Source organism: Marmota marmota, unplaced genomic scaffold (genome assembly GCF_001458135.2).
Source record: "Marmota marmota marmota unplaced genomic scaffold, marMar, whole genome shotgun sequence".
Classification (NCBI taxonomy): Eukaryota; Metazoa; Chordata; class Mammalia; order Rodentia; family Sciuridae; genus Marmota; species Marmota marmota.
In genome coordinates, this window is record NW_026000138.1 from 2,349,964 (window position 1) to 2,376,785 (window position 26,822).

At 45.8% G+C, this 26,822-nt stretch overlaps 1 protein-coding gene across 5 annotated transcripts in view; it reads right to left on the bottom strand.

Moving 5' to 3' along the window:
- Cfap251 (cilia and flagella associated protein 251) overlaps window positions 1–26,822 on the bottom strand; it is a 71,207-nt gene that overhangs the window by 10,576 nt on the left and 33,809 nt on the right. For 3 of the 5 annotated variants that reach the window (XM_048785558.1, XM_048785557.1, XM_048785556.1), the window contains exons 11-19: window positions 25,566–25,760; window positions 24,593–24,843; window positions 24,116–24,267; window positions 22,727–22,900; window positions 21,452–21,636; window positions 16,691–16,805; window positions 15,760–15,923; window positions 11,775–11,865; window positions 11,431–11,574 (exon numbers count right to left, since the gene is read on the bottom strand). In XM_048785558.1, coding sequence (XP_048641515.1) covers window positions 11,431–11,574; window positions 11,775–11,865; window positions 15,760–15,923; window positions 16,691–16,805; window positions 21,452–21,636; window positions 22,727–22,900; window positions 24,116–24,267; window positions 24,593–24,843; window positions 25,566–25,760 — 1,471 coding nt within the window. The remainder of the gene's footprint in view (window positions 1–11,430; window positions 11,575–11,774; window positions 11,866–15,759; window positions 15,924–16,690; window positions 16,806–21,451; window positions 21,637–22,726; window positions 22,901–24,115; window positions 24,268–24,592; window positions 24,844–25,565; window positions 25,761–26,822) is intronic. The other 2 variants (XM_048785559.1, XM_048785560.1) reach the window with 2 other exon arrangements.

Below are 26,822 nucleotides of genomic sequence, written 5' to 3' on the forward strand. Positions count from 1 at the left end.
AGATCCCGATTTAAGTAGTCTGGCGTGGAGTCTGAGCAGTCACAGTGTCTAAGAGCTCCCAGTGATTTGAATGTGTGGCCATGGCCAGGATGTCCAGCTTGAAGGCAAAGGACTCTCAAACCGCATCAGGCACCAACACAACCATGTAGGCCTGGGTAAAACAGAGACTGCTGGTCCCACCCCAGAGTGTCTGATTCAGCAAGCCCGCGATGGGGCTGAGAATCTGCATTTCTTACAAGTCCAAGTGATGCCAGGGTGGCTGCCTGGGGGCCCACCTTTGAGAACCACTGTCTTGGGACACAGGGGTTCATGGAGGTGATGCTCATGTCAAAAGGAACCAGCGCCAGCCTTGTGATTTTCAGTAGCACGATGATGGGGGGCAACTGTGGGCTGAGTGTGGGTGCTTCGGGTCCACGCCCGGCTCCTGTGTTGAGCTGTCTACCTTCACAGCAGCTCAGTCAGCCTTAGCCTGGTGTTGCAGGGGCTCAGGGAAGTGCCGCATGGAGAAGTGGACAATATGGGGCCATGAAAGAATTTCTGAGAACTCACACAGGCTTCCTTGGAATGACCACTCACTGCCATGGTTCACGAACTCAGTTTCTAGTAGTTACTGTGCATTGGTTTGGCCAAGGTGGGATATTATTTAATGATCTGTCACTTGATTTACAACTTTTAGGGATTGGGGCCTCTGCTGGTACGGCTGACCTAGCCCCTGTGACCTGAGGGCAGCCTGCCCTTGGTGGGCTAGAGTCCCTCACGCGGGATTTTTACTTCTGCCTGTCACTGACCCAGGTAGGCCTTTGGTTTGTGGTTCCTGCTGTCAGCTGCACACAGAGGGCTTCTGAATTACGTTTTATAATTAAGTTTTATAAGCTCCCTGTTTAATGGAGAGGAACCTGATACATTTGAACTGAGGCCACTCGGTGTTCTTGTAAGAAGGCTGCAGATGGGGTTGGCTTCCTTTTGTGATGGTTTCACAGACTCCCAGGCTGGAGCACTCTCCCTCTTGCTCACATCCTCCTCTCCACATTCAATGCTCTCTAGAACATCCTCAATGAAGCGAGAGGCAGCCCTGGTCACAGCTCATCTCCCACACCTCCTCCCAGTTGCTCACTCCAGCCCTGCCTCCCTGGCCCAGCTCAGGGAATAAGTCAGGCAAAGAGGATTTGGGGCTGGGCAGTTTCATGATATGGCCCTGTCTGCAGACACCTCTGATCCCCCTTGGCCTCACAGCTGCCCTGGGTCTCCTCTGGAACCATACAGTGGTCCTCCCTTATCCTTGGGGATATATTCCAAGACCTCTAGTGGATGCCTGAAACCACAGATAGTATAGAACCCTGTATCATCATTTTTTCGATATTAACTAAGCTCTGAACATGGATAGTGGTTGGTCATAATTTTTGTGATTTTAGGTGCAATAGCAAAACTAGTATACATTTCATTTCCTTTCCTCATGATTTCACAGAGGATTTGTTCTTACTATAGATCTTAGTAACCTGAGCATATGACTTTTTCTTGGAGTGGGGAGCGCAGTTACTAGGGATTGAAACCAAGAGTTCTTTACCACTGAGCTACCTCCCTGGTCCTTTTTATTTTATTTTTAATTTTGAAACAGGGTTTTGCTAAGTTGCTGAGGCTGGCCTCAAACTTGGGATCCTCCTGCCTCAGCTTTCTATATTGCTGGGATTGCAGGTGTGTGCCATTATGCCTGGCCTTTTTAAAAATTATTATTAAAAAGAGCACTTTTGCCTTTTTCATTAAAGGAAGCACTTTTCAGTTTCTCTTTGGCATATCCAATTGCCAGCATCACTATGCTTGCACTTTGGGGCCAGTAGGTAAATTAACAGTTACCTGAACACAAGTACTGTAATACTACAGTGGTTGACCTGACTACAGAGCTGGTTATGAAGTAACTAACAGGCGGGTAGTGTATACAGAGCAGATACAATGGGTAAAGAGATAGTTGTCTTGGGTGGGATGGAAAAGGATGGCACAATATTTCATCATGTTACTCAGAAAAACAATTTAAAACTTATGAATTATTTCTGGAATTTTCCATTCAATGGATTCTGGATCCAGTTGACTCAGGGTAACTGAAATCACAGAAAGCAAACCTATGGACAAGGGGATGCTACTATATCTGAACAACTGCCTCTTTATCCTGGAGTGGTGAACCCCATGGTCAGGTTCTGCCCCCTGGGCAGTTGGGCCACTTGGCCACAGAGCTTTCTCCCAGCTGTTTTATACCCCGTGTGGACAATGCCAACCAGAAGGCCTCTTATGATAACCTTCACTCATTCCCTCATCAGAGCCCAGGCCTCAAACACTTTCAGGGACTCTTCCCCACCTCTGTGAATGTTTTTCAAGAGTTTCAAAGGGACATTGCTATCTGAATGACAAGTTCTGCACCCTATCCCAAAACCACAACTGAGGGTTTGTCAGGTGCCCACAGCTCTCTGAAATTCTGATCTTGCCTTGTGCACCGTGAAGCACCAGATGGATTCTGGTTCAAGTCAAGAAATAATATGGATGGAACTCAGTTTGGCAGTTCCTCAAACAGTTGGACATGGAGTCACCATTTGAGGTAGCAATCCACTCCTAGGTACATATGCAAGATAAATGAAAACACACATTCACCCAAAAAATTACACAGGAAGGCTCATAGCAAAATTTTTCATAATAGCCAAGAGCAGGGGCAACCCGAGTGTCGATCAGTTCATGAATGAATAAATAAAATGCAGCATATTCACATGAAGGAATAGAATCTTATTCAGCCATAAAAAAGAACGAAGCACTAACACACACCACAACCCGGATGAACCTTGAAAACATCATCCCAAGTGAAGGAAGCCAGACATAAAATATCACATATTATACACTCTCATTTATATGAAATGCCAGAAGAAGCAAATCCTCAGAACAGAAAACAGATGGGTGGTTGCCAGGCGCTGGGGGAGGGGGAAAGGAAAGTGACTGTTAATGGGCCTGAGGTTTATTCTGGGGTGATAAAAACACTTGGGATTACATGGGGCAGACAGCCACATAACTCTGCAAACATGCAAAAGCCACTGAATTGCACACTCCAAATGGATGGATGGTATAGTGTGTGTTGCATCACAGTAAAGTTACTAAGAAAAGAAAGAAGCCAAGCATGGTGGCATGTGCCTGTCATCCCAGCGGCTTGAGAGGCTGAGACAGAAGGATCGAGAGTTCAAAGTCAGCCTCAGCAACAGTGAGGCGCTAAGCAACTCAGTGAGACCCTGTCTCTAAATAAAATACAAAATAAAGCTAGGAATGTGGCTCAGTGACCATGTGCTCCTGGGTTCAATCCCTGGTACCACTCCCCCTGGAAAAAAAAAAGAATGAAAAGAAAAGAAGTAATATGGAGGTAAAGACATGGCAGGAGCAAGTAAACTTCAGATCCAAGGACATTAGTACTTTAAAATTTGCTGGGTGTGGTGGTGCTTAACCACTCGGGAGGCTGGGGAGGAGGATCACGAGTTTAAAGCCAACCTCAGCAAGTTGGTGAGGCCCTGAGCAACTTAGTAAGAATCTATCTCTAAATAAAAACAAAAATTAAAAAGGGCTGTGGCTATGGCTCAGTGGTAGAGCACTTGCCTAGCACATGTGAAGCACTGGGTTCCATGCTCAGTACTACATAAAAATAAATAAAGGTGTTGTGTCCATCTACAACTAAAAATATTTTTTAAGTATTTATTTTTTCAGTTTTAGGTGGACACAATATCTTTATTTTATTTTTATGTGGTGCTGAGGATCAAACCCAGTGCTCCATGCTAGGCGAGCACTCTACCACTTGAGCCACAACCCCAGCCCCTAAAAATATTTTTTTTAAAAAGGGCCAGGGTGGGCTGGGGTTGGAGCTCAGTGCTTGCCTGGCATGTGTGAGGCACTGGGTTCAATCCTCAGCACCATATATAAATAAATAAAATAAAAGATCCATTGACAACTAAAAAAATATTTTTAAAAAAGCAGGGGGCCAGGGATGTGGCTTAGTGGTTAAGCACCCCTGGGTTCAATCCCCCAAAATATATAAGATATCTATTTTTTCCACCATCATTTTTTTTTAAAGAGAGAGAGAGAGAATTTTTTTTAAAGAGAGAGAGAGAATTTTTTAATATTAATTTTTTAGTTTTCGGCAGACACAACATCTTTGTTTGCAGGTGGTGCTAAGGATCGAACCCGGGCCACACGCATGCCAGGCGAGCGTGCTACCACTTGAACCACATCCCCAGCCCTTTTTCCACCATCATTGCACTACACTTTTTAAAAAAAATTTTTAGATGTTGATGGATCTTTATTTTATTCATTTATTTATATGTGGTGCTGAGAATCGAACCCAGTGCCTCATACATGCTAGGCAAGCGCTCTACCACTGAGCCACAACCCCAGCCCCCATAAAAACTGTAAAGATTAATACATGTTTGTTGTGAAAAATTCCAACAATGGAGATATAAATGTCCTGTGAATCCCCATCCCACAACAATAGCTAGGGTGGCCGTCTGGACTTTCAGAGTTTTCTTCCTCCTTTGTACCTAATACCTGTAGGATCAGAGCCAGGGTCTGGTGTGGGCCAGCTTAGTCCTAGACTCTGGACCTGAGTGACTGCAATCCTCCCAAGGCTCTGTGCTCACTGTCTCCACCTGTGCAATGGAGAGGGTACAGCCAGCTGTGCCTCCTGCAGTCACCCTGAGGATTAAATGACCCAGGAGGACCAAGGGCCCCAGGGGTTCAGCAGCTCAAAGCACAGCTCCAGAGAGAAGAGCTGCTGCTGTAGTTGGTGGTCGCTACAGTATCATCACCTACATTCCTTTTTCCAGTGGCTCATGGTATCCCAGGATTTATTTCTTTAATGTGTTAAGTGTGAAAGTCTTGTCCTGCTCTGGTTTTTCTGCAGGAAGCTGTTTGTTGGGTAAGGGCCCAGCCTGGAGGCTCTCAGCGGACCAGGTAGGCCTCCCCTAGAACAGTGGGCCATTTCTCTTACCTTCAGGATGGAAATGCCTCCCAATATTTACGTTTCAAAGCAAGACCCAACATACTGAGAGCCTCTCTTCAATGTGCAAATTTCCAAATTCCCCTGGGATCTTTATCAGAGCAGAAATTGTGCCCATGATTCCTGGCTCAAATTTCTCCCCCTCATTATGGGTGAGGCTGGACTACTTGGCTAGGTCTCTCCACCCCAGCTGGGACCACATTTTAGCTGTAAGGATTCGTGCACAAGGCTTTAGGAGGATCTGTGTGTTTGTCTTTCTGAGTTTTGTTCTGAATACAAAAGCATCACAAACTATGGGCTGCAGTTAAGAAAAACTGAGTAATATGAAAATGTAGGTTTGAAGTTCCTCATCCCCTGCATTTGTAACCTGAGTGTCTTCCAAGAAGGGTAGTGGTCTTCATTTACAGACCCCTGGGAGGGTGTACAGTGTACACTGGGAAACAGAAGTTAAGAAGAGCTGAAATTCCATGGCTCACAGAGGAAGAAGAACCTGGAGCTTCTGGGGCCTTCCAGGAAGGAGGCCGGAGGAGCCAGGGTAGGGGAGGGCTGAGTGGGATGGAGGCCAGAGAGGAGGCCCCCATGGTGGCAGGTCATAAGGACTGAGAAAAAGAATGTCTAACAGGAGCTTGAGGTGAATGTGGCTTTGTGTGACCTTACCTGATGACTCCCAAAATTTCAAGAAAGTCCTCTTGTGGGAGTGGGCTCTATGTGGAAAGTGGGGGAGGGAAGGTGTCAGGCCTGGGGTAACGGGGGTGCACAGAACCTGCACATGCACAGGCAGAACCCTGAGATAGGGAGGGCACGAGCCCCTAGAGCAACCACAAAACTCTGGCTGGCTGAGGCCAGGGTTCCAGCTGGTTTTGGAGGCCCCAGTTTAAATCAGGTTATATGTATAAAGCAGGAAGCAACATCCTCCCAAATCCCATCCCCCAGAAATGGTATCGTTAAGGGTTTGGAACTCATTAGCTCAGTGAGACCCTGTCTCAAAATAAAAATAAAAAGGGCTGGGGATTCAGCTTAGTGGTAGAGCACCCCTGGATTCCATCTCCAATACCCCCTCCCCCGCAAAAAAGAGGCTTAGAACATGTTCCTTCATGTTTTCCCAGGCATATATAAACCCATATAATAAAGAAACTTGCCTTTTTCCTTTTAGTAACAAATCCTGTACATTCTTTCTGAATCAGGAAGCATGCGTCAATCCCACTTTTTTTTTTGGCGGGGGAGGGTGCTAGCGATTGAACCCATGGGGTGCTCTATCAGTGAAACACATCCTCACTTCTTTCTATTTTTTATTTTGAGATAGTTGCTGAGGCTGGCCTCAAACTTGTGATCCTCCTGTAGCCTCTCGAGTTCCTGGGATTATAGACAGCTACAGATATGTCAGCTCAATCTCACTTTTTAATGGTTACTAAATGTAGGGGTGCCCTATTTTATTGATTCCATCTCCTGTCAATGGACATTAGGGTTGTTTTAATTTTTGCTGCTAGAAACTATCCTGCAATAATTGTCCCTTCCCTATGTGTATTATTGTACACTGTGAGACTTTTCCTGTAGGATATACCCTTAAAAGTAGATTTGTTGGGTAAGGAAGATGGCACACAGCTATAACTCCAGCACTCAGGGGGCTGAGGCAGAAGGATTGAAAGTTTGAGGCCAACCTCAACAAGTTACTGAGGTTGTCATCAATTTAGCAAGACCCTGTCTCAAAATTAAAAAGGACTGGGTAAGTCGTTCAGTAGCAAAGCTCCCCAGTACCACACAGACACAAAAAAAGTAAATTTGTTGAGTCCAAAGATATACACATTTAAGAAGACAAGTAGTCCTTTATTTCCTCTCCGAACACTCCTAAACAATGCCACTACTCCTGAACACAGCGGACACATTAGGGGTACCTGATGATCACTCAGAGGTCAAATCATAAAGTCAGGGATTCTTCCTTCCTCACTGTCCTTGCAGTCAAATGTGGCCCGTGGGCACCATTCACTCATTTACTCACTCAGGTAACACTTGTGGAGTGTTCACTTTGGGGGCACTTTGCAGGCACACATGTGTCTCCTGGGATTCGCCTTAAATTTATGGAACTAAGTGGTTGCATGGTGTTAATTCACTACAAAAACTGGTCAGGATTATACAATGCTGCACAGGTTAAACAGAAGAGAGGCTGGGAGTGACAGCCAAGGAACAGGGGCCCCTCCAACATGATGCTCCAATGTCCTGGAAGACCTGATGCATTTATAAAGATGGGAGATGAAACATTCTCGACATCATCAGCTATATAAACTGGACACCTAGGTCCTGGCTCCTTCGATAACATTGTACACTTTACTAATCGTTCATTTAAAAACATGGTTTATAAGAACTGCCCCCTCTGACTGCTTTAGCTGTATTCTGTGAGTAGCTTCCTGCAAAACAAGGGAAGGGCTAGGAATTCTTTGGGGAGGGTTATATTCTTGTATAATTTGGCTTCAATTTACCACGCTGACTAGCTTCAAATCCCTGAGGCAATTACTATGATGTAAGAAAAATATAAATACGATATAGTCTTAGTGGGGCTGGTTTGAATCTCTGTGCTTGAGCCTTTAATGTGCCCAAGTGTTAAAACACTATTAGCTAGGCCAACTTCTTTGTGCAGCTTCTTGGGTACGGGGGACCATTGCATCTTAATAGGATGGATGTGTTCCATTAACCACAGAAAAGCCAGAGTTGAGAAGTTTCAAAGCCTTGAAAAGATTTTTTTTTAATCACTATAAATCTGACATGAAAAACAAAAGATCAGAAACTTCTCCCTGTGCAGCTTCAGATATAAAGTAACTCATCAGCTCACAAAGCCTGCACACTGGTATGGGGCACATCTGGATCCCAGGGCCTTCAGAAAGTGTCTCCAAAGAGTAAATATATTCTTTAAAGTGGATTTAAAACCCCAGTCCAAGGGATTTATGAAGATGCTGACGTCAGCCCTGAAACTCCCCATTTGGGTTGGGGATGGGCGGATGCAGGCGCCAGTGGAGACTTCACACTGCTGTTTTATTCCATTTTTTTTTAGTTTTTAGTTTGTAAATAATTATCAATGTCACTTTATAAACATTTGCTATAGACTAAAAATTATTTTTCTAGGAGCTGGGATTATAGCTCAGCGGTAGAGCCCTTGCCTCATACATGCGAGGCACTGGGTTTGATCCTCAGCACCACATAAAAATAAGTAAAAATAAATAAAGATATTGTGTCCATCTTTAAAAAATTATTTTTTTAGATACCTATTATTCATCAGCAAGATTTTGGTAGGTTGTTATACATTATTATTATTTTTTTTTTGCCAAGGATAGGATAAATGTCTACTATTGTGGATTTTTGGAATTTTCTACCATAAAAAGTAAAAAATGAGAAAAAAATCACCATCCCATCAACCTCTTAAAAAGAACATGCCATTTTGATGAGAAATGCAGGATGAAGAAGTATTGGTGTGGGGATACCAGGGATTAAACCCAGGGGAGCTCTACCACTGAGCTAGATCCTAGCCTTTTTAAAAATTTTTATTTTGAGACAGGGTCATGCTAAGTTGCTAAGGTTGGCCTGGAATTTTTAATCCTCCTGCCTCAGCCTCCTGAGTTGCTGGGATTATAGGCCTGTACCACCGTGCCTGGCAGAAGCATCCCACTGAGTAAGTGCCTACTCTGTGCTGGGTGCTGCCTGGCCTTTGTTCTTTAGTCTCATGGCAACACTGAGGTTGCAGGTTTTTCCAGCCTCATCTTAGAGTCAAGGATCCAGGAACTCAGACTATCTTTGAAATGACTTGCAGATCCAGCAGCTAGGAATGGCCATCAGGTCAACTAATTCTGAGTCCCCTGCACTTCCCACCAAGATAGGCTCTTTTTCTTTCCTCAATCTTGAAGCACCAGGCATTGTGCCAAGCAATCACCCAGAGAAGATGGGTATCAGTTTAAGATACACGTTTAGCTAAAAAAAAAGAACCACAGATACAACCATGAAGGTGAAATGCAATGGAGTCGGGGCAGTAAGGTGTGAGCTGGGCTTTCCTCAGGAAATGAGAAGGTTTCCATAATGGAATGAGCTTGGGGAATGCTCTAGTGTTCATCACTTACAGATTCCAGAGCCCAGGGACCTTTTAAAGTTCTGAATAGTGGACCCATTTTTTTTTTAATCCTATGCAATACCCACCCCCCGCCCCTGCCACGTGGTGCTGGGGATTGAACCCAGGGAGGTGAAAATACAGAGTGCCAGGCCCTGTACTTGGAGACGGATTAGTTCCATCAGGGATGTGACCCAGGAATTGGAAATTTGAGGACATTCTCCAGATAATTCTGATGTGGCTGACCAGTTTGGGAACCAGCATTGGAAGGTTAGGTCTGGAAAATATAGCTCTAAGGAATACTATTTTGTTGTTGTTGTTGTTGTTGTTTGTTTGTTTGTTGTTTTTAAGATGAGGTCTTGCTATGTTGCCCAGAATATCCTTGAATTCCTGGGCTCAAGTGCCCCTCTGGCCTCAGCCTCCCATGTACCAGGGACTATAGACACAACACCAGCTTAAAGAAAACCACTACGCAGGCCGCATACCCCTTCTTGGTAGCAGTGTGGTACCAGTCTTGTGTTTACAAAATGCACATCAGGAACCCCCTCTGTGGCGCTTAGAGAACACCTGGTGTTCAAGGTCCTCATTTAGGACTCAGCCATGGGCTGTGGGCTCCAATGACTCATTTCTCTCTCCAGATGCTACTTGAAAATAAAAGCCACCTTCAAGCACACACAATACATGATTCTGGGTAGGCCCCTGGAGCTCTGTCACCTAATATGAACATCAAGACTCCGCTGGGCTTCAGGGGTTGTGTGTGCCTGATGGCAGGTGGGTAACAGGCCACAGTGTTGGACAGCAGCCAGGCAACATGGGGGCCGACAAGTTCATGTTCTCTGACTCAGTCATTCTGCTTCTCAGAATGACCCAAGAAAATAACTGGAAAAGTAAGCAAAACCCCCTGCTCAGAGACGCTCATCACAGCTGTGTCTGCTGGCCAAATACTCAGACCACCTCTGTGTCCACCAGCTGGGGGACTGTTCATTTGGGTACAAGCCTCTAAAGGCAGGCCATCAAGGGACTTTCACCATCAACCTCACCAACCAGTCGTTACTGAGAATGCCGATACATGTACACACATACATACGTACGCCAAGTACTTACACATATACGGACTGTATAATGTTGATGTGTGTGTGTGTGTGTATATATATATATATACACACACACACACATACATATTTACACCATTGAATGCCAATTCTTTGTTTAAAAATATAAACATATCTTTCTTTATATAGTGTGTATATACATATATATATATCCACCAAATAATAACAGTGATCATCTCTAGTTTCTATTTTCCTCTTTACAGTTCTATTTTTTAAATCAGAAACAGTTATAAAATTAAAATATATCCTTTAGAGAGCATGTTTTCACAGATTTTATGGTAAAATGGAAAGTGCTTATGATATAATATTAAGTAAAAAATAAGATAGAAATATATATTCAATTTAGTACCAATTTTTTAAAACTAAAAAATTATTTCAAAAAGCCTTTTAAAACTATGCATGTATGTGTAAGGTGGGTACAGGGTACATGCCAGGCTGAGGTAGGAGGATTGCAAGTGTGAGGCCAGCCTCAGCAACTTAATGAGATCTTATCTCAAAAATAAAGGAAAAAAGAACAGGAGATTAGCTTATTGGTGAAGTGCCCCTGGGTTCAATCCCCAGTACCAAAAAAAACAGTTCACTTGAGGATGCCCCCCTGGGCTGCTTCTTGTCCCTGATGGGAGCTCTTGCAGTGGGGGTGTCTCTGCCTATCTCCGCCGCGTGACAAATGACTGACTGGGCTCCTCCTCAGTCCAGAAGGGTCCCCACCTCCCAGAGGTGCCCCATTAACACACGCACTCTACAGTGACAATAAAAGTGATTGAAATGCCGAGTTCTTCCTCCATGCCCAGGGCCCCCCAGGCGTCCCCTCAAATCTGAGAAGGCCAGACCTCTTCCTGCCAGGGCGCAGCAGGGTGCTGTCTGTCCAGTTCCAGAACCCATATTGTAAGTCCCGGGTTCCCCAACATGGAACTTCCATAAGGAACACATCTTTGGGGAATGACACGCATCTTTCTATTTGTTTGGTTTTGGAGTTGGGGGTCTTGCCGTGTTACACAGGTTGGCCTCACAGTTCCCCTGCAGCAGCCTCTAGAGTAGCTGGGATCGTGTCTTTATTGTAAATCAGTTACTCAGGAGTGCATCTGAAATGCCCACAACCTTCTTTCTGATCCATTTATGTAAGAAAAATGTTAAACTTCTACTCTGACCTATAATTATCTTCCCAGAGGTAGTTGTTATAAATAGCACATCCACCCCGTTCTTGTTTCTGTCCTACCTACCTTCTCTTCGGATGGGTAAAAGCCAATTGCTCTCATGACATAAGGAACCTCGGACAGGCAAATATGTTCCGACACCTTCCTGGTCTCCATTGTATCAATACCTTGACTGCGGAGCTGAGAGTAGTAAAAATAATCCTCCAGCTCCTGTGTGGAGATGAAATGGAAACACGGCATTCTGGCTTAGGCAAGGGTGTTAAAAGTTCAAGTACATTCTCTACAAAGTATGTTTTGAGCTTAGCAGGGAAAGGAGTTTGGGAGAAAAACAACAAGGGCCAAGCCCAGGCGTGTCTCTTCTACAGACTTAACTAGATGCAGCAGGAAGCATTTATTCTGAGGACAATTACCCTGTAGAACTTTCCTTCCCTGCCACCAGACACCAGACCATAGAACGGGGTCAAGTCTTCACCCCCAAGAGAAACCGCAGCCTCCAGGGCACTGGAACAGCAACAGAAAGTCACAATTAGGAGGCACTCATGCTCCAACACGGCCCAGGCAGGGCTCTGCCTGGAGCAGGGCCCTCTGAAGGGCACTGAGCCACCAGTCCAGTGCAGGTCTCTGCCAACTCCGTCAGAGAAGTCCCTCTGTAATGAAGCCAGAGACAGAAAATTCAATGTCAAGTGTGGGACTCGGTGGTACAGGGCACCCACCTTAATTATGGTTGTGTTCTTTAGCTGATAACAGGGCAGGTGCTTGGTAATTTGCTTGCAGTCTTTGGGGACCACATCTTTCTTAAGGGAGGGTAGGTGGGTGCTTGTATTCTGAAACCACATACTCCCAAGCAGAGCAGCTTTACCGGTAACTTTAGACACCAAAAGGTTGGGAAACCGTGCAGGTGGACCGCCAACTCTAATTGCTTACACAAAAACTCAGGAGACCACAGGGACCCATGCCAGTCAGACAAGAATAACCCTCTGCTCTCTAACACAGGGTCAGATTTCCAAAAATAGGTCCTTTAAGTGGTAAGAAAACCTACTTTGGTATAAGACTGACTTTGTCTCATATAAAAGGCTAATAAGCTGAAATCTTTATAATATTCCAGTCCATGAACTGGGCTTCTGCTAACTGGTGATTGGCCCCTCCGCTGGGACATTAAAACACTGCAATGCGGCACACTGTGGGGACGGGGCTCCACGTCTGGAATGTAGAGCCACAGGGATGCTTGCAAGCTGTGGACTGACTGTGGGCATGAAACTTGACCCCAGCCTCTGTTTCCTCATCTGTGAGGTGGGAAGGTGCACAAAGGTTGCTGGAAGGATCTGAAAAGTGAGTGTTCAGGGAGGATTTGCTGCCAGGTCCTTGGTCTCTTCCTGTGGAGTGTGTTTGGAAGTGGGGATCAGGGCAGCAAGCCTGGCTTTGCAGGATCCCAGCCGCACGTATTCCATTTACTCCATTTGAGCCGTCGATGTACCCCACACAGTGAGCTTCTTCACCTCTATGTGGGGATAACAACAGTGCCCACCTCACAGGACAGGACAGCAGGAGGGACATGTGAAAAGCACTCCGTACAGGCCTGGCCCAGAAGAAAGACTCCAAACAAAGTGCTTAGGATCACTGATACCATGGAAACAGAACCGCCATGCCCCTACCCTCTCTTACAAAGAGATACCCACAAAACTGTCTTGCTGTCAGGGCTCTGCCCAAGCTCAGTAGGCAGTGCCAGGGCTTGGGCACCTGGTGCCTTCTCCAAATAGGCTCAAGGTCCCCTCTTGCAGGGCCTGGTCCTCACCCCAATTCCTGGCTCTGACACTGGGCTGTGGAGGAGGTTTCAGCCCTTGGGGTTCCCCCACCTTCAGCCATGTGGTCCTGGAGCACGGCAGGGACCCAGAGGAGCCCATTACTACCAAGGAACCCAGATGGGAGGCTGCACGAGCTCCTGGCTCTCCTGGACAGCCCAACACTCTGGGCTATGCTGGTCAGGACTGACCACATGCCCTACTTCCTGACCGTGGTCAGCTGATCCAGTGGGGCCAAGGACTGTATCAGGATTTCTCCCACCAGGGAAAGAGGGAGAGAGACTCGCTCCCCCTCTGATGAGAACTACAATTTGTGAAACTGAGGAACTGTCAGTGGCCACACTCCTACTGAGAAACCAAACCTAGTTCTGCAGAGAGAAGCCAACCACAGAGCCAGGCAGACAGGGATGGGGACAGTGGCAAGTGTCACTGTCCCTGCTCCTACTGCCACACAGCTACACAGGATCCTGATGACCTTCTCATAACCCCCCCACCTTTCTGCCTAAGTTGGAGAAGGCAGAGCAATAACAATGGTGGTAATCGTTACCCTCAAAGCCAGTCTGAACTCAATGATGATGCTCCCATTTAACGGAGGAACTGAGAGAAGTTACAAGACTTGCCTGATGTCATCCAGTAAATAAATGGTGAAGTTAAGACTTGAATCAAAGTTTCTGCTTTTATCTGAATAGGGCGGCAGGAGAAGAGGAGACAGCCAGGCTGAGCATAAAAAGGGAATGGGGGATTTTAAAACACATGCCAGGGAGAGGAAAAGGGAAGCACGCTAGCAAAGGCGGCGAGCAGGAAGGGGAATGTGGGACAAGCACCGGGAGGGTGGCAGAAGGGGTGCTGGAGAAAAAGCTCTGAATGCCGCAACCCCGGCATCTGGGCCTGGACACGTGCTAATTAGAAGCATCGGAACACGAGGGGATCTGTCATCTTCCTTTCACCCTAAAATTCTGCCATCTAGTAGGAAATCTGTTTGTTTCCTTGTTTAGGGTTTTTACATTTCTTTCCATTAGTGAAGCGCCGAACATATTAAGTCACCAGAAGCAGCAATAAAGTGCTAATTAGTTTATAATGATCCTTTGTCCCCACAACAGATTAAATTGAAATTCTCAGAAGCCTGGACTCTGGCCAGGCATGGGAAAGCTACTGGAAAGCAGGTCTTTTGGTTTTGTTTTTATTAATCCCTACCCTTCTAGATCCCAGGATGGCTGAGAAGAGGACAAGAATGAAAAAGGGAAGACTGCTTTCCCACCAGGGTATCACCTGCACTAAGGTTACAGGTGGCAGGTGAGGTGGCACGGAATCAAGTACCTCACACAGGACATGCTCAGGAAGGGCTTTTCAATGGAAGCGCTCACCTCCGGCTGCTAACGCCCCATGCCCCGGCCCTGCTCTCTTGGGTGAAGGCTCAGATTAAAGTCAGAGCTGCAGCTGCCATCTCAAGCCACCTGAGCACCAGAGTGGACTCCACAGGCTATTTTCACTCAAATTTGTGTTAAGAGGAGAAGCCTGAGTGTCCACTGTAAAGAGGAAGGTGTGTGCTTGGCAGGAGGAGGAATCAAGTTGTGTTTTTGAGGAAGGAAGGTGCCTCCAAGCTGTCTCTATTTACCCCTAAAGTCACACTATTGGGAAAGGTCTGAAACAGAGGCAGAGAGGGGACACCGAGAGGGTGTTCTCAACTGGGAACTTGCTGCTGAGTGGTTTGTTCCATCCCCGTTGCAGTTGACTGGATTTGAGTAGCTGAAGGGATCATTTTAGTGCTTCTCCCTTCTCTCAGTGAGAAAGATCCTGAGCTCATAAGTGAACGCTCTCATCAAGAAAAGGGAAGGTGATCATTCATTGCTGCATACATAGCTTTGCACTAAATAATACTTTTTTTTTTTTTTTGAGACAGAGTCTTGCTACATTGCTGAGGCTGGCCTTGAAATTGTGATCCCTCTGCCTCAGTATCCCAAATTGCTGGGATTACAGGTGTAATCTAGCTACATTAGGTACTTCACATATATTATCCTTACAAGGGACCTGTAAAGGTTTCTATTGTTACCCTCATTCCCAGATGAGAAATCTAAATATCAGAGATATTAAGAAACTGCCCTAGGTCCCACAGCCAGCAGAGTAGGCTCCATATTCAAACCCATGTCCCTGTACTCTCTGATGTTCAACCCTAGAATCCTCCAGAATCACCTTAGGTAGAGGTTCTCAGTTCAGGGCAGGAAGGGTGAGAAGAGGAGACTGAAAGTACACATTTCAAATAATACTCTAATTCTGTAATGTACACTTTGGAGATTCAGCCTAGATCTTTCCGGCTGGTGTGGATGTGACAATGAGGGGTATTCAGGGAGCACGGTGAGTCGAGGTGGACTCGAATAACCTAAAGCATCAATTCAGTCCCATGGCCCGCGAGACTGCACGGCAACTCTTGGTCTGTACAGTAAACAGGTGTTACAAGGGGCATCCTTCCAGGCTCTGTGACATCCTAGCAAAGTGTCTGCCATATGGTAGGGCTCCACAGCTGTCAGCTGCTGTTGAGTGAAAAGAAGGGGTCTACCCTTGACGCCTCCTTCAGAGGCCAAGGTGTCCTGTCACGCACCTTAAGTTGACTTCCCACTGCACCACTGAGCGGTCCCGTCCTCCTACTGTGAAGGCATAAGAGCCGTCATAGGAAAGAGCCATCCCGGCCACCCCATCCGGGTGGCAGACAATAGCGCATGTCTTGTGTGGATTTCCATCAACTGGCAAGATCTGAAGTCCAACCTAGGAAGGAATATGTAATAGGACATTCAGTCTCAGGCAACTGGATCCCAACCCAGGCCTGGCCGGCTGCATGTCACCTCCTGATCCATGAGCTGCAAGAACCTGTGTCCAGAACCATCTCAGGGTGTGGGAGGCATGTGGACTGTAGCAGAGCATCCATTTACTGGCCCTTGCTGGGGGAGATGGGCACCCCTCACAGCTTCGCACATGAGAGACGGGGAGCCTTCCTCCCTATCCTCGCAATCAGATGTCCAGGGGTTTCCAGAATAATTCTTACAATCTATGACTTTCTACTTTCCTACATAGACGATTTGTGAAATGTACAACTAGGCATAACTAATTTTCATGTCTTTAAAAAGACTTTTCCAAGGGCTGGGGTTGTGGCTTAATGGTAGAGCACTGGCCTAGCACATGTGAGGCACTGGGTTTGATCCTCAGAACTACATAAAAATAAATAAAGGTAATGTGTCCATCTGTAACTTAAAAAAAAGAAAAAGATTAAAAAAAAAAAGACTTTTTTCCATCCTTTGGAAAAAGAGGGCCATGTGTCTTCACTGGAGATACAGAAAATACAGCAGGTCCACCTACAGATACTGGTCCAGAGTCTTGCTCACTAATCTAGCAATTTTTACTATCACATCACCCTGGACGGAAGTGGTTACATGTGGCCAGCAGACCAGGTGTCCTTGAGTCTGTCAGTCCTTGGGACTGACTGCCACCCACGGGTGAGAGATAGAGAGTAGAGGTAGAGAGCAGAGGGCTGCTACCTTGTCTTTGTTAATGAACACCAGGTAGCGCCTCTGTAGATCCAGGGTGGTTTTCACCGGGAGGACCTGCGTCTGCTTGATAGGAGATCCATAAGTTGGCCCAAGAAGCGTCTTTCTGGATGGGAAAAAAGGAATGGATTTTTAAATTCCACAAATCTAAACACAGGCTTTGGGACTCTTTGGTCATGATGATCTTATGCATTTTTTGATTCTGAATTTCCTGTCTTGTCACTCAGCTCAGCTGGGATGTAAGAGCCCTTCCCAGTCCCTGCGAACGGTTGCTGTAAATAAGAGGCAACAACTCCAAACAGCAAACGCTCTGGGGAGCCTGGCTGTGAAGAGTGCTTGCAGAAGTGTCAACGACTTAAAGCACACGTGAACAAGAAACAAGAAAGAAGCTGCAAGGAAAGGACGCTCACTGGCAGGACACAGAGAGCACCCCAGTCCCAGTGTGAGGCCTCAAGATGAGGATGACATCTACGCTTTGTTCCATGTGTCTGATTTACACAGGTGCGTGCTACACACAGATTTCCAAAGCCCATCTGTGCTCATGCATCAAATTGCAACGGTATTGGTGACACTTCTCTAATTCAACTTTTCTTTTTTGAGACGGGGTCTTGCTATGTTGCCTTAAACTCCTGGGCATCAGCAATCCTCCTCCTCAGCCTCCTGAGGAGCTGGTACTTCAGGTGTGTGTGGCTACTCCTGGCTTAGACTCCTCTAATTCAGACTGTTTTATAACTAGGGCTCACTCCAGGCCAGGGCTAGATGTTCCCTGGGGCCGGCAGCACATAAGCTCAGGACCCCTTATTTGTACCCAGTGAGCCCTGAGGGCTTCTAACAGAATTAGGATGATTTCATGGGTCATCATTATTAATAATAAATTTCAAAGTAAAGAAAAGGGGGGCTTGGGCTGGGGATGTGGCTCAAGTGGTAGCGCGCTCGCCTGGCATGCGTGCGGCCCGGGTTCGATCCTCAGCACCACATACAAACAAAGATGTTGTGTCCGCCGAAAACTAAAAAATAAATATTTAAAAAATTCTCTCTCTCTCTCTCTCTCTCTTTAAAAAAAAAAAAGAAAAGGTTAGGTGTTATCTGTGCTTCCGGTTCCTTATTAGTAAGATAGGGATAAGGACAGCACTGGCCCCTACACTGGCTGTACTGGACGTCAAATTACTCAATATGTATGAAGCCCTCAGAATGGTTTCTGGCACACAGCCACCTAACTGCCACCACATAACTGTATTATTAAGCCTATCAGACAATCTTGTAAATTAATTATCTTTTTCTTCTAACCAAAAAAAATATTGTATACTAATTGTGAAAATTTTCAAACATTTAGACACATAAACCTATAACACCACATTGCTGCACCCTGTCCCAAGATAAGCCTGGGAAATAGATGTACATGATTTGAGAATTTCTTTTGTAATTATGATCTCATATGAAGTTAGAAGTATACTGTTTATGCTTATTTGGCAAGTTGCTTTATCTAATCTTATATCTTAGAGATATTTCCTTGTTATCACATAGAGAACTATCTTACTTTCTTTTTTTTCTTTTCTAAAAGCGGCACCGTGTTCCAGTGTACTGACAATCCATCATTTAACTAACCCCCTATTAATGGACATTTGGATTGTTTCCATTTTAAAACATATTTTCAAACAAGAGATCCTTTTACTTATGTCTTGGCATAACTGTGTGAGTACGTCTGTGGGCTCCATTCCTAGAATTCAGAAGATATGATAAAATTTAATAGAGGGTGACAAATTGCTTTCCCAAAAGGTTGCACCAATTTGCACCCCCACCGTAGCGGGAGAGAGCGTCCGACTCCCATACCCTTGCCAGCACTTGGCACTATCGATCATTTTTATCTTTGCTAATATGATTTGTAAAAAATGATATCTTGTTTTCATTTGCATCTTTGATAGACTGCTGAGCATCTGCTCATGTTTATTGGCCTTTTTCTGTGAACTGCCTTTTCATGTTCTTTCAAGTATTTTTAAAATGTGTTTTAAAATTATTTTGGATTTATCAGAAAAAGCAACTCCTTCCCCATTAAGCTGGGGTTATGAGGCTTTACTTCTCCTACAAATGGAAGGTGTCTCCTGCAAGGGGTTTTATTTCGGAAGGACACAGACGTTAGAAACAAGAGTGGCGGCTGCACAGTACTGTGGCTGTGTGGGACTTCACTGCATTGTTCATTTTTAAATGCTGAGATTCACGTTATGTGAATTTTATCTTTATAAATTATCTTCTTAAAAGATGACTCATGCGAGGCTGGGGCTGTAGCTCAGTGGCAGAGCACTTGCTTTGCAAGTGTGAGGCCCTGGGTTCGATCCTCAGCACCACATAAAAAATAAACGAATGAAGATATTGTGTCCATCTACAACTAAAAAAATATATTTTTTTAAAAAGATGACTTATGCTAATTTCAGATTGATCTCCAATAGGCAAAACTGCTAAATGTGTGGCTAGAAGTCTCTCTTGTTGATAGTTGTTAGCAGGAATGTCAAGCCTGAGGCATGCCATCCCTAACTCTCCTTCCCTGCAAATGCAGAGTATCTGTGGGATAGTCTTTGCCCTAGAAGTGTGCATCCATTAGAGATGATGCACAGAGATTCTAAAATCTTCCTAAAACTCTTCTTTATACATTCTTCAAGTGTTTTAATAGATTTTTCCCCGCTAAATTGTACTGGATTTCTCTTCCTACCATATAATGTGGAATTTCTTATTTTTCCTTATGCTTTCTAGAAAAAAAAAAAAAAAACTTTTAAGGAAGAAAAAAAGACCCCATGACCGGGGCTTGCAGGCCCTATCTCATCTGAGACATTCGTCACAACAGTGGTTGTCCTCTAACACAGTTGCTGCTGTGAGCTCTCCACCTACCTGCTCCCGGGAAATGCTGTCGCTCCCAATTTTGCTTGGCTCTGCCTCTTTCTAGCTAAACCTGAGAGGCAGAAAATCCCCTCCAGTTCTGTCCAGGCAGGACCCAAAGCCAGGCTGCACAGGTCTGTGCAGTCTGTAGTAGAGGTCAGAGTCAGAGCGAGGTTTGAAGATCAAGTCTTGCCTGTCCTGCCCAGCTGTGTCACTGGGAAGACCTGAACCTCAGCAGGACACAGGGTTTTGAGGGTGAAATGGATAATGAGTGCAGGTCTGGACAGAGCTGACACACGTCTGTGCCCATGGGGAGGAGCAAGCCCAAAGTCTGCAGGTCCAGCACACCCTGCGGCCACCCCTGGCTGCAGGACCACTTCTGCAGGAAAGGTGCTGCACTCAGACACCAGCTGTGCATGCCCTAGGCTTGGCCTTCAACCTTCATCTACTCTTCCCTCGACATCTCCTATCTGTGGCTTTAAACCACCCTTCTTTCCTCTTGACCTCCAGCCCAGCTTACTTCATGACCTCTGGACTCAAGCACCTAAGCCGGGTATTCCTACGTGGATGATGAGTAGAATCTCAAACTTACCTGGTCTAAACTTCCAGTCCTGACTGTCTCAGACCTGTCCTTCCTCATCTGATTTGAGGTCAGTCCTGCTGCTCTGGCTGCTCAGGCCAGAACCCTGGGGGCCTGACACATTCCTCTCACTCAGAGTAAATGCAGTAAATGACCACACGGTGGGAGAGCAGGTGCCGCTGAGTGGTGGCATGCAGAATGACGACCAGCAAACCTTGTTAGCATTGCTTGCACGATGTACCGAGAACCTAACTCCTTCCCTGTCACCCCTTGGGGCCACCATCATCTCTTACAATAGCCTCCTGACCTTGCTCTACCTTTGCCCTCTGTACCCCAGAGTCCAGAACCCGGACAGAGGCCAGGTGTCAGGTGCCCGGCCCAGGCTGAGCTCTCCCATACTCTCCCCTGCCCACTCCACTCCAACCAAGACTTCCTGGCATTTATCAAACCCAGATGCTTTCTGTCTTCAGTTCTCTTCATGTGCAGATCCTGTCTGGAGGTCTTTTCCTCCAATGCCCTAGCCTGCCCCCTCACCTCCTTCAAGTCTCTGCCTAATGTCACCTACTCCGAGGTATCCCCTGCTACCCTTTGAAAACAGCAGCTCCTCTTTCCCAGGACCCCACCTCTTGGGGTCATTTTGCATGCCACCACTCCCTGGCACCTGCTCCCTCACCACCTGGTCAATTTCTGCATTTACTGCAAGTGTAAGCCCCACTATGGAGAAATGTTTGTTTTGTTTAATATGCATTTCTTTAGTTGTAAGTGGACACAATACCTTTATTTTATTTTTACGTGGTGCTGAGGATCGAACCCAGTGCCTCACGCGTGCCAGGTGAGCGCTCTACCACTGAGCCCCAGCCACAGCCTGCTGTTTGGCTTTTACCCCTCCCCGCTTCAGCACCTGGAACAGAGGCTGGCTCATGCAGACAGGGGACAAATGATGCCACCTTTGAGAGCCAGGGTGAGAAATTTTTTTAAAAAAAGCTGGGAGTAGTCTGGTGAAAATATGGCTTTCTTCACATAGAAGAGCCAGGCACTGGAGAGCATCAGCAACCTTTCCTGGGCCCCAGACTCTGTCTCATTCATTGATTCATAAGCATCGAGCTCTGGGCATCCTACCTCTAAGCTGTACTAGCCTGCCGGGCTGTGTGACCTTGTGTGAAAACTACTTGTGTTTCTGTGCCTGAGTTTCCTCTGCAAAGTGAGGAGGATGATTACAGTAGCGAAAATGTCATGGGCCCTTGGGCGGAGACCTGAAACAGACTGGGGGCGGAGGAGCTGATCCAGGCGAACCTTGCACTCACCTGCACATTTTGGTGGTCGAATTAAAAAGTTTCATTTTGTAGCCACTGTTGCAAATAAGCAAGAATTGCTCCTTGACGAGTGGCGGGTACCAGACCATACAGGTTGGGTAATTGCCCTGGTCAGTTCGGTGTATGTCCAGGACTTCCAGGTTGTCTTTGTAGCTCTTGATGAGATTATACTCTATCTGCAGAAGAACCCAGGAAGACACATGTGAGGACTGAGCTGGATGAAGAGCTCACTCAAGGAGCCTCAAGTTCTGGGTGCTGGCCTTTCTAATCCTCAGCCCACAGGGAGACAGTGTTGGCTCTGGGAACTTGAGATCTAGGTGAATCACTTAGATCTCGTAGGGAAGAAGTTACCATACTGAGTACTCCCCTGAGAAACAGGGCCAACTGTTTGGGCTGGGGATGTGACGCGGTGGTGGAGCCCTTGCCTAGTATGAGTAAGGCCCTGGGTAGTTTAATTCCAACTCCCTTCAGAGTAGTAGCTGTGTCCATTTCACAGAGGGTCAAATATACGTTCACAGCTGCTTGCCCAAGGCCACGCAGTTAAGAAATGGTAGAGGGAAACTTCAAATTCAGGTCCAAATGACCCCAACTTGAACTCTTACAGTTATGTTATTCTGCACCCTTAATATTATCTTGCAAACTCTTTAAGAGCAGGAACTAATTCATATCTAAATCTCAGCATTTAATGATCACAAATTAGTAACCTGCTGCATTTTCCCATAGATATGTTTTAGTGGGTACTCCAGGATGAATGGATAGAATAAAGAAAAGCAGAAAAGGAAGGCAGAGGGGGAGTAGAGAGAGAAGATGAAAGGAGGGAGGAAGAAACCACAGATGGATACACTGAATGCTTTGGAATCCTTTTGACTTCATCCCATAATATTGTGCTTGCACTGTCTCTCTTTTTATCTCCTGTCCTCTAGGAGCTTGGAGGGTTCAACCCGGGTGTCATACATGCTAAGTAAGTGCTCTACCATGGAGCTGCATCCCCAGCCTGAGTCTTCCATGCTGTGGGGGATACCCTATTCCCTTGCCTTCCCACTTGCCCCTTCCCAGGAGCCCCCTCCTTCAGGCCCCGAATCCCAATACAGTGTCACAGCTGTGTTAAGGCAAGATGCTGACTCGGGAGGATCTAACACTGTGCTAGGTACTCCTTGTCTCCAACAAACACACATTGCGGGCCTGTTCTATGCAAGATGCCAGGGATATTGTAACGAGAATAAGACACAGTCCTGGAGACCAGGAAAACAAAACTAAACAGCTCACCAAGAGTCTGTCTGAACCCAGGCTCAGCAGCCTAGGCTCGTTGCTGTCCAGGTGAACCCCAAATAGGAGGCTTTGGATGCTTTTGCGGTGAGAGCGGAGTCTTGCTAAATATTCCCAGACCCTTTGTCCACTTTTAACTACCACCATGTACACAGCCACAGTGAAATTTACATCCTGGATACAAGCACAGGAGCAGAAGTCATTTATTATTTTTTTTCATGTTATGACTTAAGAATCATGTTTATGCTCTTCACAACAATTTTGCTTTTAGAATATCTTATCCACCCAGGCACAGTGCCACACATCTGTAATCCCAGAGTTTTGGAAGGCTGAGGCAGGAGTATCTCAAGTTCAAAGCCAGCCTTGGAAACTTACCATGCTCTACGCAACTTAGCGAGACCCTGTCTCTAAATAAAATATAAAAACAGATGGGGATGTGGATCAGTGGTTAAGTACCCCTGGGTTCATTCCCTGGTACCAAAAAAAAAAAACCCCAAAACTCAGAATATCTTATCCAAAAAAATCTTACTCTGTCAGAACATGCAGTAAAATAATTCCACAGATGAGAAAATTACAGTTACAAGTAGACAAAGGTGGACGGGAGAAAAAGAGTTCATCTGACACTGGAGTCTTACTCTTCTTTCCAAGTCCTGCCCCGCCCCCCATTCTCCTCGGAAAACCAAGAGCCTGACCCTTTGTTTTTGTCCTCCCTTCTCTTTGTTCAGCTGCAGAAAATAGAAAAGGTATGACAGAGGCCGCGGTGGGAGAGCACGGTCTGGAGGGACACATATTCCCAAGCTGTGTGCCCCAATGCCTTTGCCCTGGCGAAAGCACCTCAGAGGAGAGGCGACTTGTGCAGCAGTAGAGGCGCTCAGAGGCTGGGGGGCCAGGGAAGGTACTGCTCCCCCAAGAAAAGCAGACCAGTGGTACAGGCAGGAGGGAGAGGTCAAAGGTCTAGAATATCCTTCCTGAGACCATGAGCCCTAAGAATAGAGGAAGGAACAGAATACAAAATGCTGGGTAGAGGATGCTGCTCTGAAATCAAGGAGATTTCATCTTGTCAACAATGAGAGGCAAAGATTAAAAGAATAGGTGCCATCACAGAAGAAGCCACGTCTGGAAGTTCTGAGGCCTAATTTTGTGCACAGGCAAAAGGCCTTCTACCTCCCCCACCCCTTGCTCGAAACAGCCTATTGAGATATAATTTACATACCACACAGCTCACCCATTTAATGTGCAAGGTCCAGTGGTTTTTAGCGCAGCCACAGAGTTGTGCATCCATCATTGCAACGTTAGCACGTGCCGTCACCCCCACTTTCCCGACGGGCCCTCTTTTGATCTTCAGTAAGGGTGCTAAGCTACCCGCCAGCAGTCAGTGAAGATACTTACAGCAGTCGCCATATACTGGGAGTCATGAGAGAAGCTGACGTGAGTCACGCTGGTCCTGGAATACTTGAAAGCCTGTGGGGTTTCATTTACTAAGGACATTGCGTCAAGAATATAAACTGTCCCCTCTGTGAAGCCAGCTCCAAGCAGAGCTCCTGAAATGACAAGCCAGAGAACCCTGATGGAAAAAGGACTTTATTCCATTTGAGAAACAGGAGTCTGAGCCAGGCTTGGTCCTAGGTGCAGAGCAGACAGCGACCAGCACAACAGACAAAGTCTCTATAAGAGAAATAAACTGAAAAGCTGGACACTTGGCATGTGCTCTCAGAGAGCAGGAGGTCCAGAGGGCCACAGCATTCTCAGAGAGAAGGCGTCTGCTCTATTGGGGGCAACTTCCTGGAGCCCTGGCAGCTACGGGCATAGCCCCTGTGGACGTGTTTTGGACTTGGAACCCGTGATAGATTGGAGAGGTGAACATACCTTCAGGGTTGTAGGTCAGACTCTGGATTCCAAGCCCTTTCTCAAAGACCCTGCTGAAAAGATACTTCTTCTTTTCATAATCCCACACTTTAATTATCCCACAGACACTCCCAATGGCGATTAGAGGTTGGTATGGGTGGCAGGAGATGGCATAAATGGCATCCTTGGGCTCTATGAATAACTTCTCAAGTTTGGTGCCATCTGTTGTTAAGTGGTACACCGAGGCATCAGATGTTCCAATGATAAAATTCCTGTTTGCCAAGGAGAGACCAAACAGTATCAGTGTTTGCAGGGAATGGGGCACGCCAGCCATTCTGCCTCTAATTGCACACGAAACGCCTCTGTCATCTGTAATTTAGTGACATTATTAACCCAACATCTCCAAAAATACACCACCAATACCCAACAGCCTCCATTTGCAAGTGAAAAAAGCCCACTTTTCTACATGTAAATTGAGTCATTAAGTATGCAGATGGACAGTCAGTTGTACAATTAGCTAATCTGCACATGCAAATATTCATTTGTGTATGCAAATATGGAGCTGGGTGCACACATACAGATGTGCCTGTAAAGACTGCAAGGGTAATTAAGCAGACTCACAGATAATTCGGTCTTGAAATGTTATGGCTATTAATTATCTAGCGCCTTTAACCACAGTGGCTGGGACAAGCTCAGCTCAGAGCAAGAGAGCAACTGTGGCCAAGGACTCAAGGCTCAACAGAGGTGAGAGAGCACAGCATAAGGACTTCCCAGCTTCTAGTTACTCAAGGTTCCTTATATTAAAAAAATGATCCAATGATCCTTCGCAATCAGCAAAGGAGACCATCTGTAAGCAGGTAAAGGGCTGAGGAGAAAGGCTAGGCCTCTTCATTTCACATCTGAGGAACAAGAGAAATGTTCCACTACTTGCAAACAAAAGATGACCCCAGACATTATTTGACATTCCAGATGACTAGATTTATCAACAACTTACCTGACAATGAAAAAGTCACCTTTTAAAGTACAGTCCGGAAGGAAGTTTGATTCCTCAGTAGGAGGATTTGCTGGGATATTTGAAAAGGATAGACTCCTTATGGGACTCAGTTTGAAGTGACTGTACCAGTTAACAATGGACAGGGTGCTGTCATAGAACTTAATGTTACCCTTAATGTCACCTGTGACAAGGTAGCTGAAATAGAGAATAACATGGGTTTGTTAATAGCAGTAATAGCAAGTACCATCTATTGAATACCTGACTATGTTGCATTCTGGGCTCTGGGCATGATAAGAAAAACTTCATTGAATCCTTTTTTTTTTTTTTAAGAGAGAGAGGGAGGTAGAGAGAGAGAGAATTTTAATATTTATTTTTTAGTTATCAGCAGGCACAACATCTTTGTTTGTATGTGGTGCTGAGGATTGAACCCGGGCCGCACGCATGCCAGGCGAGCGCGCTACCACTTGAGCCACATCCCCAGCCCACTTCATTGAATCTTGTCTGATTTATATCTAGGAAAAGTATGAGGTTGCCCCACTTTACAACTAAGAAATTAAGCTCAGAAAAATTGAAAAATTTGCTCAAGACCTAGGATTATTGGATTTAGCAAACAACAACACAGGATGCCCAGATAAATCTGAATCTAAGATAAGCAATGATTTTTTTGGTGGTGGGTAGAAAACTGGAGATTGAACCCAGGGACACTTTACCAATGAGCCATATTCCCAGCCCTTTTTATTTTGAAAAAAAGTTTTGCTAAGTTGCTTAGAACTCACTAAGTTGCTGAGGCTGGCCTTGAAGTTGTGCTCCTCCTGCCTCAGCCTCTGGAGTCACTGGGATTACAGGCATGTGCCATCGTACCAGACTTTTTTCCCCCAGTATTGGGGATCAAACCCAGGGTCTTGCACATGCTAAGCTAGTGTTCTACCACTGAATTATACCCCCAGCTCATTTTAAATTTAATTTTGAGGAAGGGTCTCACTAAGCTGCTTAGGCAATCCTCCTACCTTAGCCTCCTTAGTAGCTGGGATACAGTTATACACCACTGCATGCTGATGAATAATCTTCTGAGTAAGTATATCCCAAATATCCCAAGGGACATACATATGCCCTGCAACCGTCTGGCTAGACCACACAGAGAATCCAGGTGTATCTGAAGTAAAGTTCATGCACTCTTTCCTGATCTCCAACGTCAACCATATGCATACAGGGACAGTGATTTACATTTGCTATACCATTATAGATGACAACCAAGTC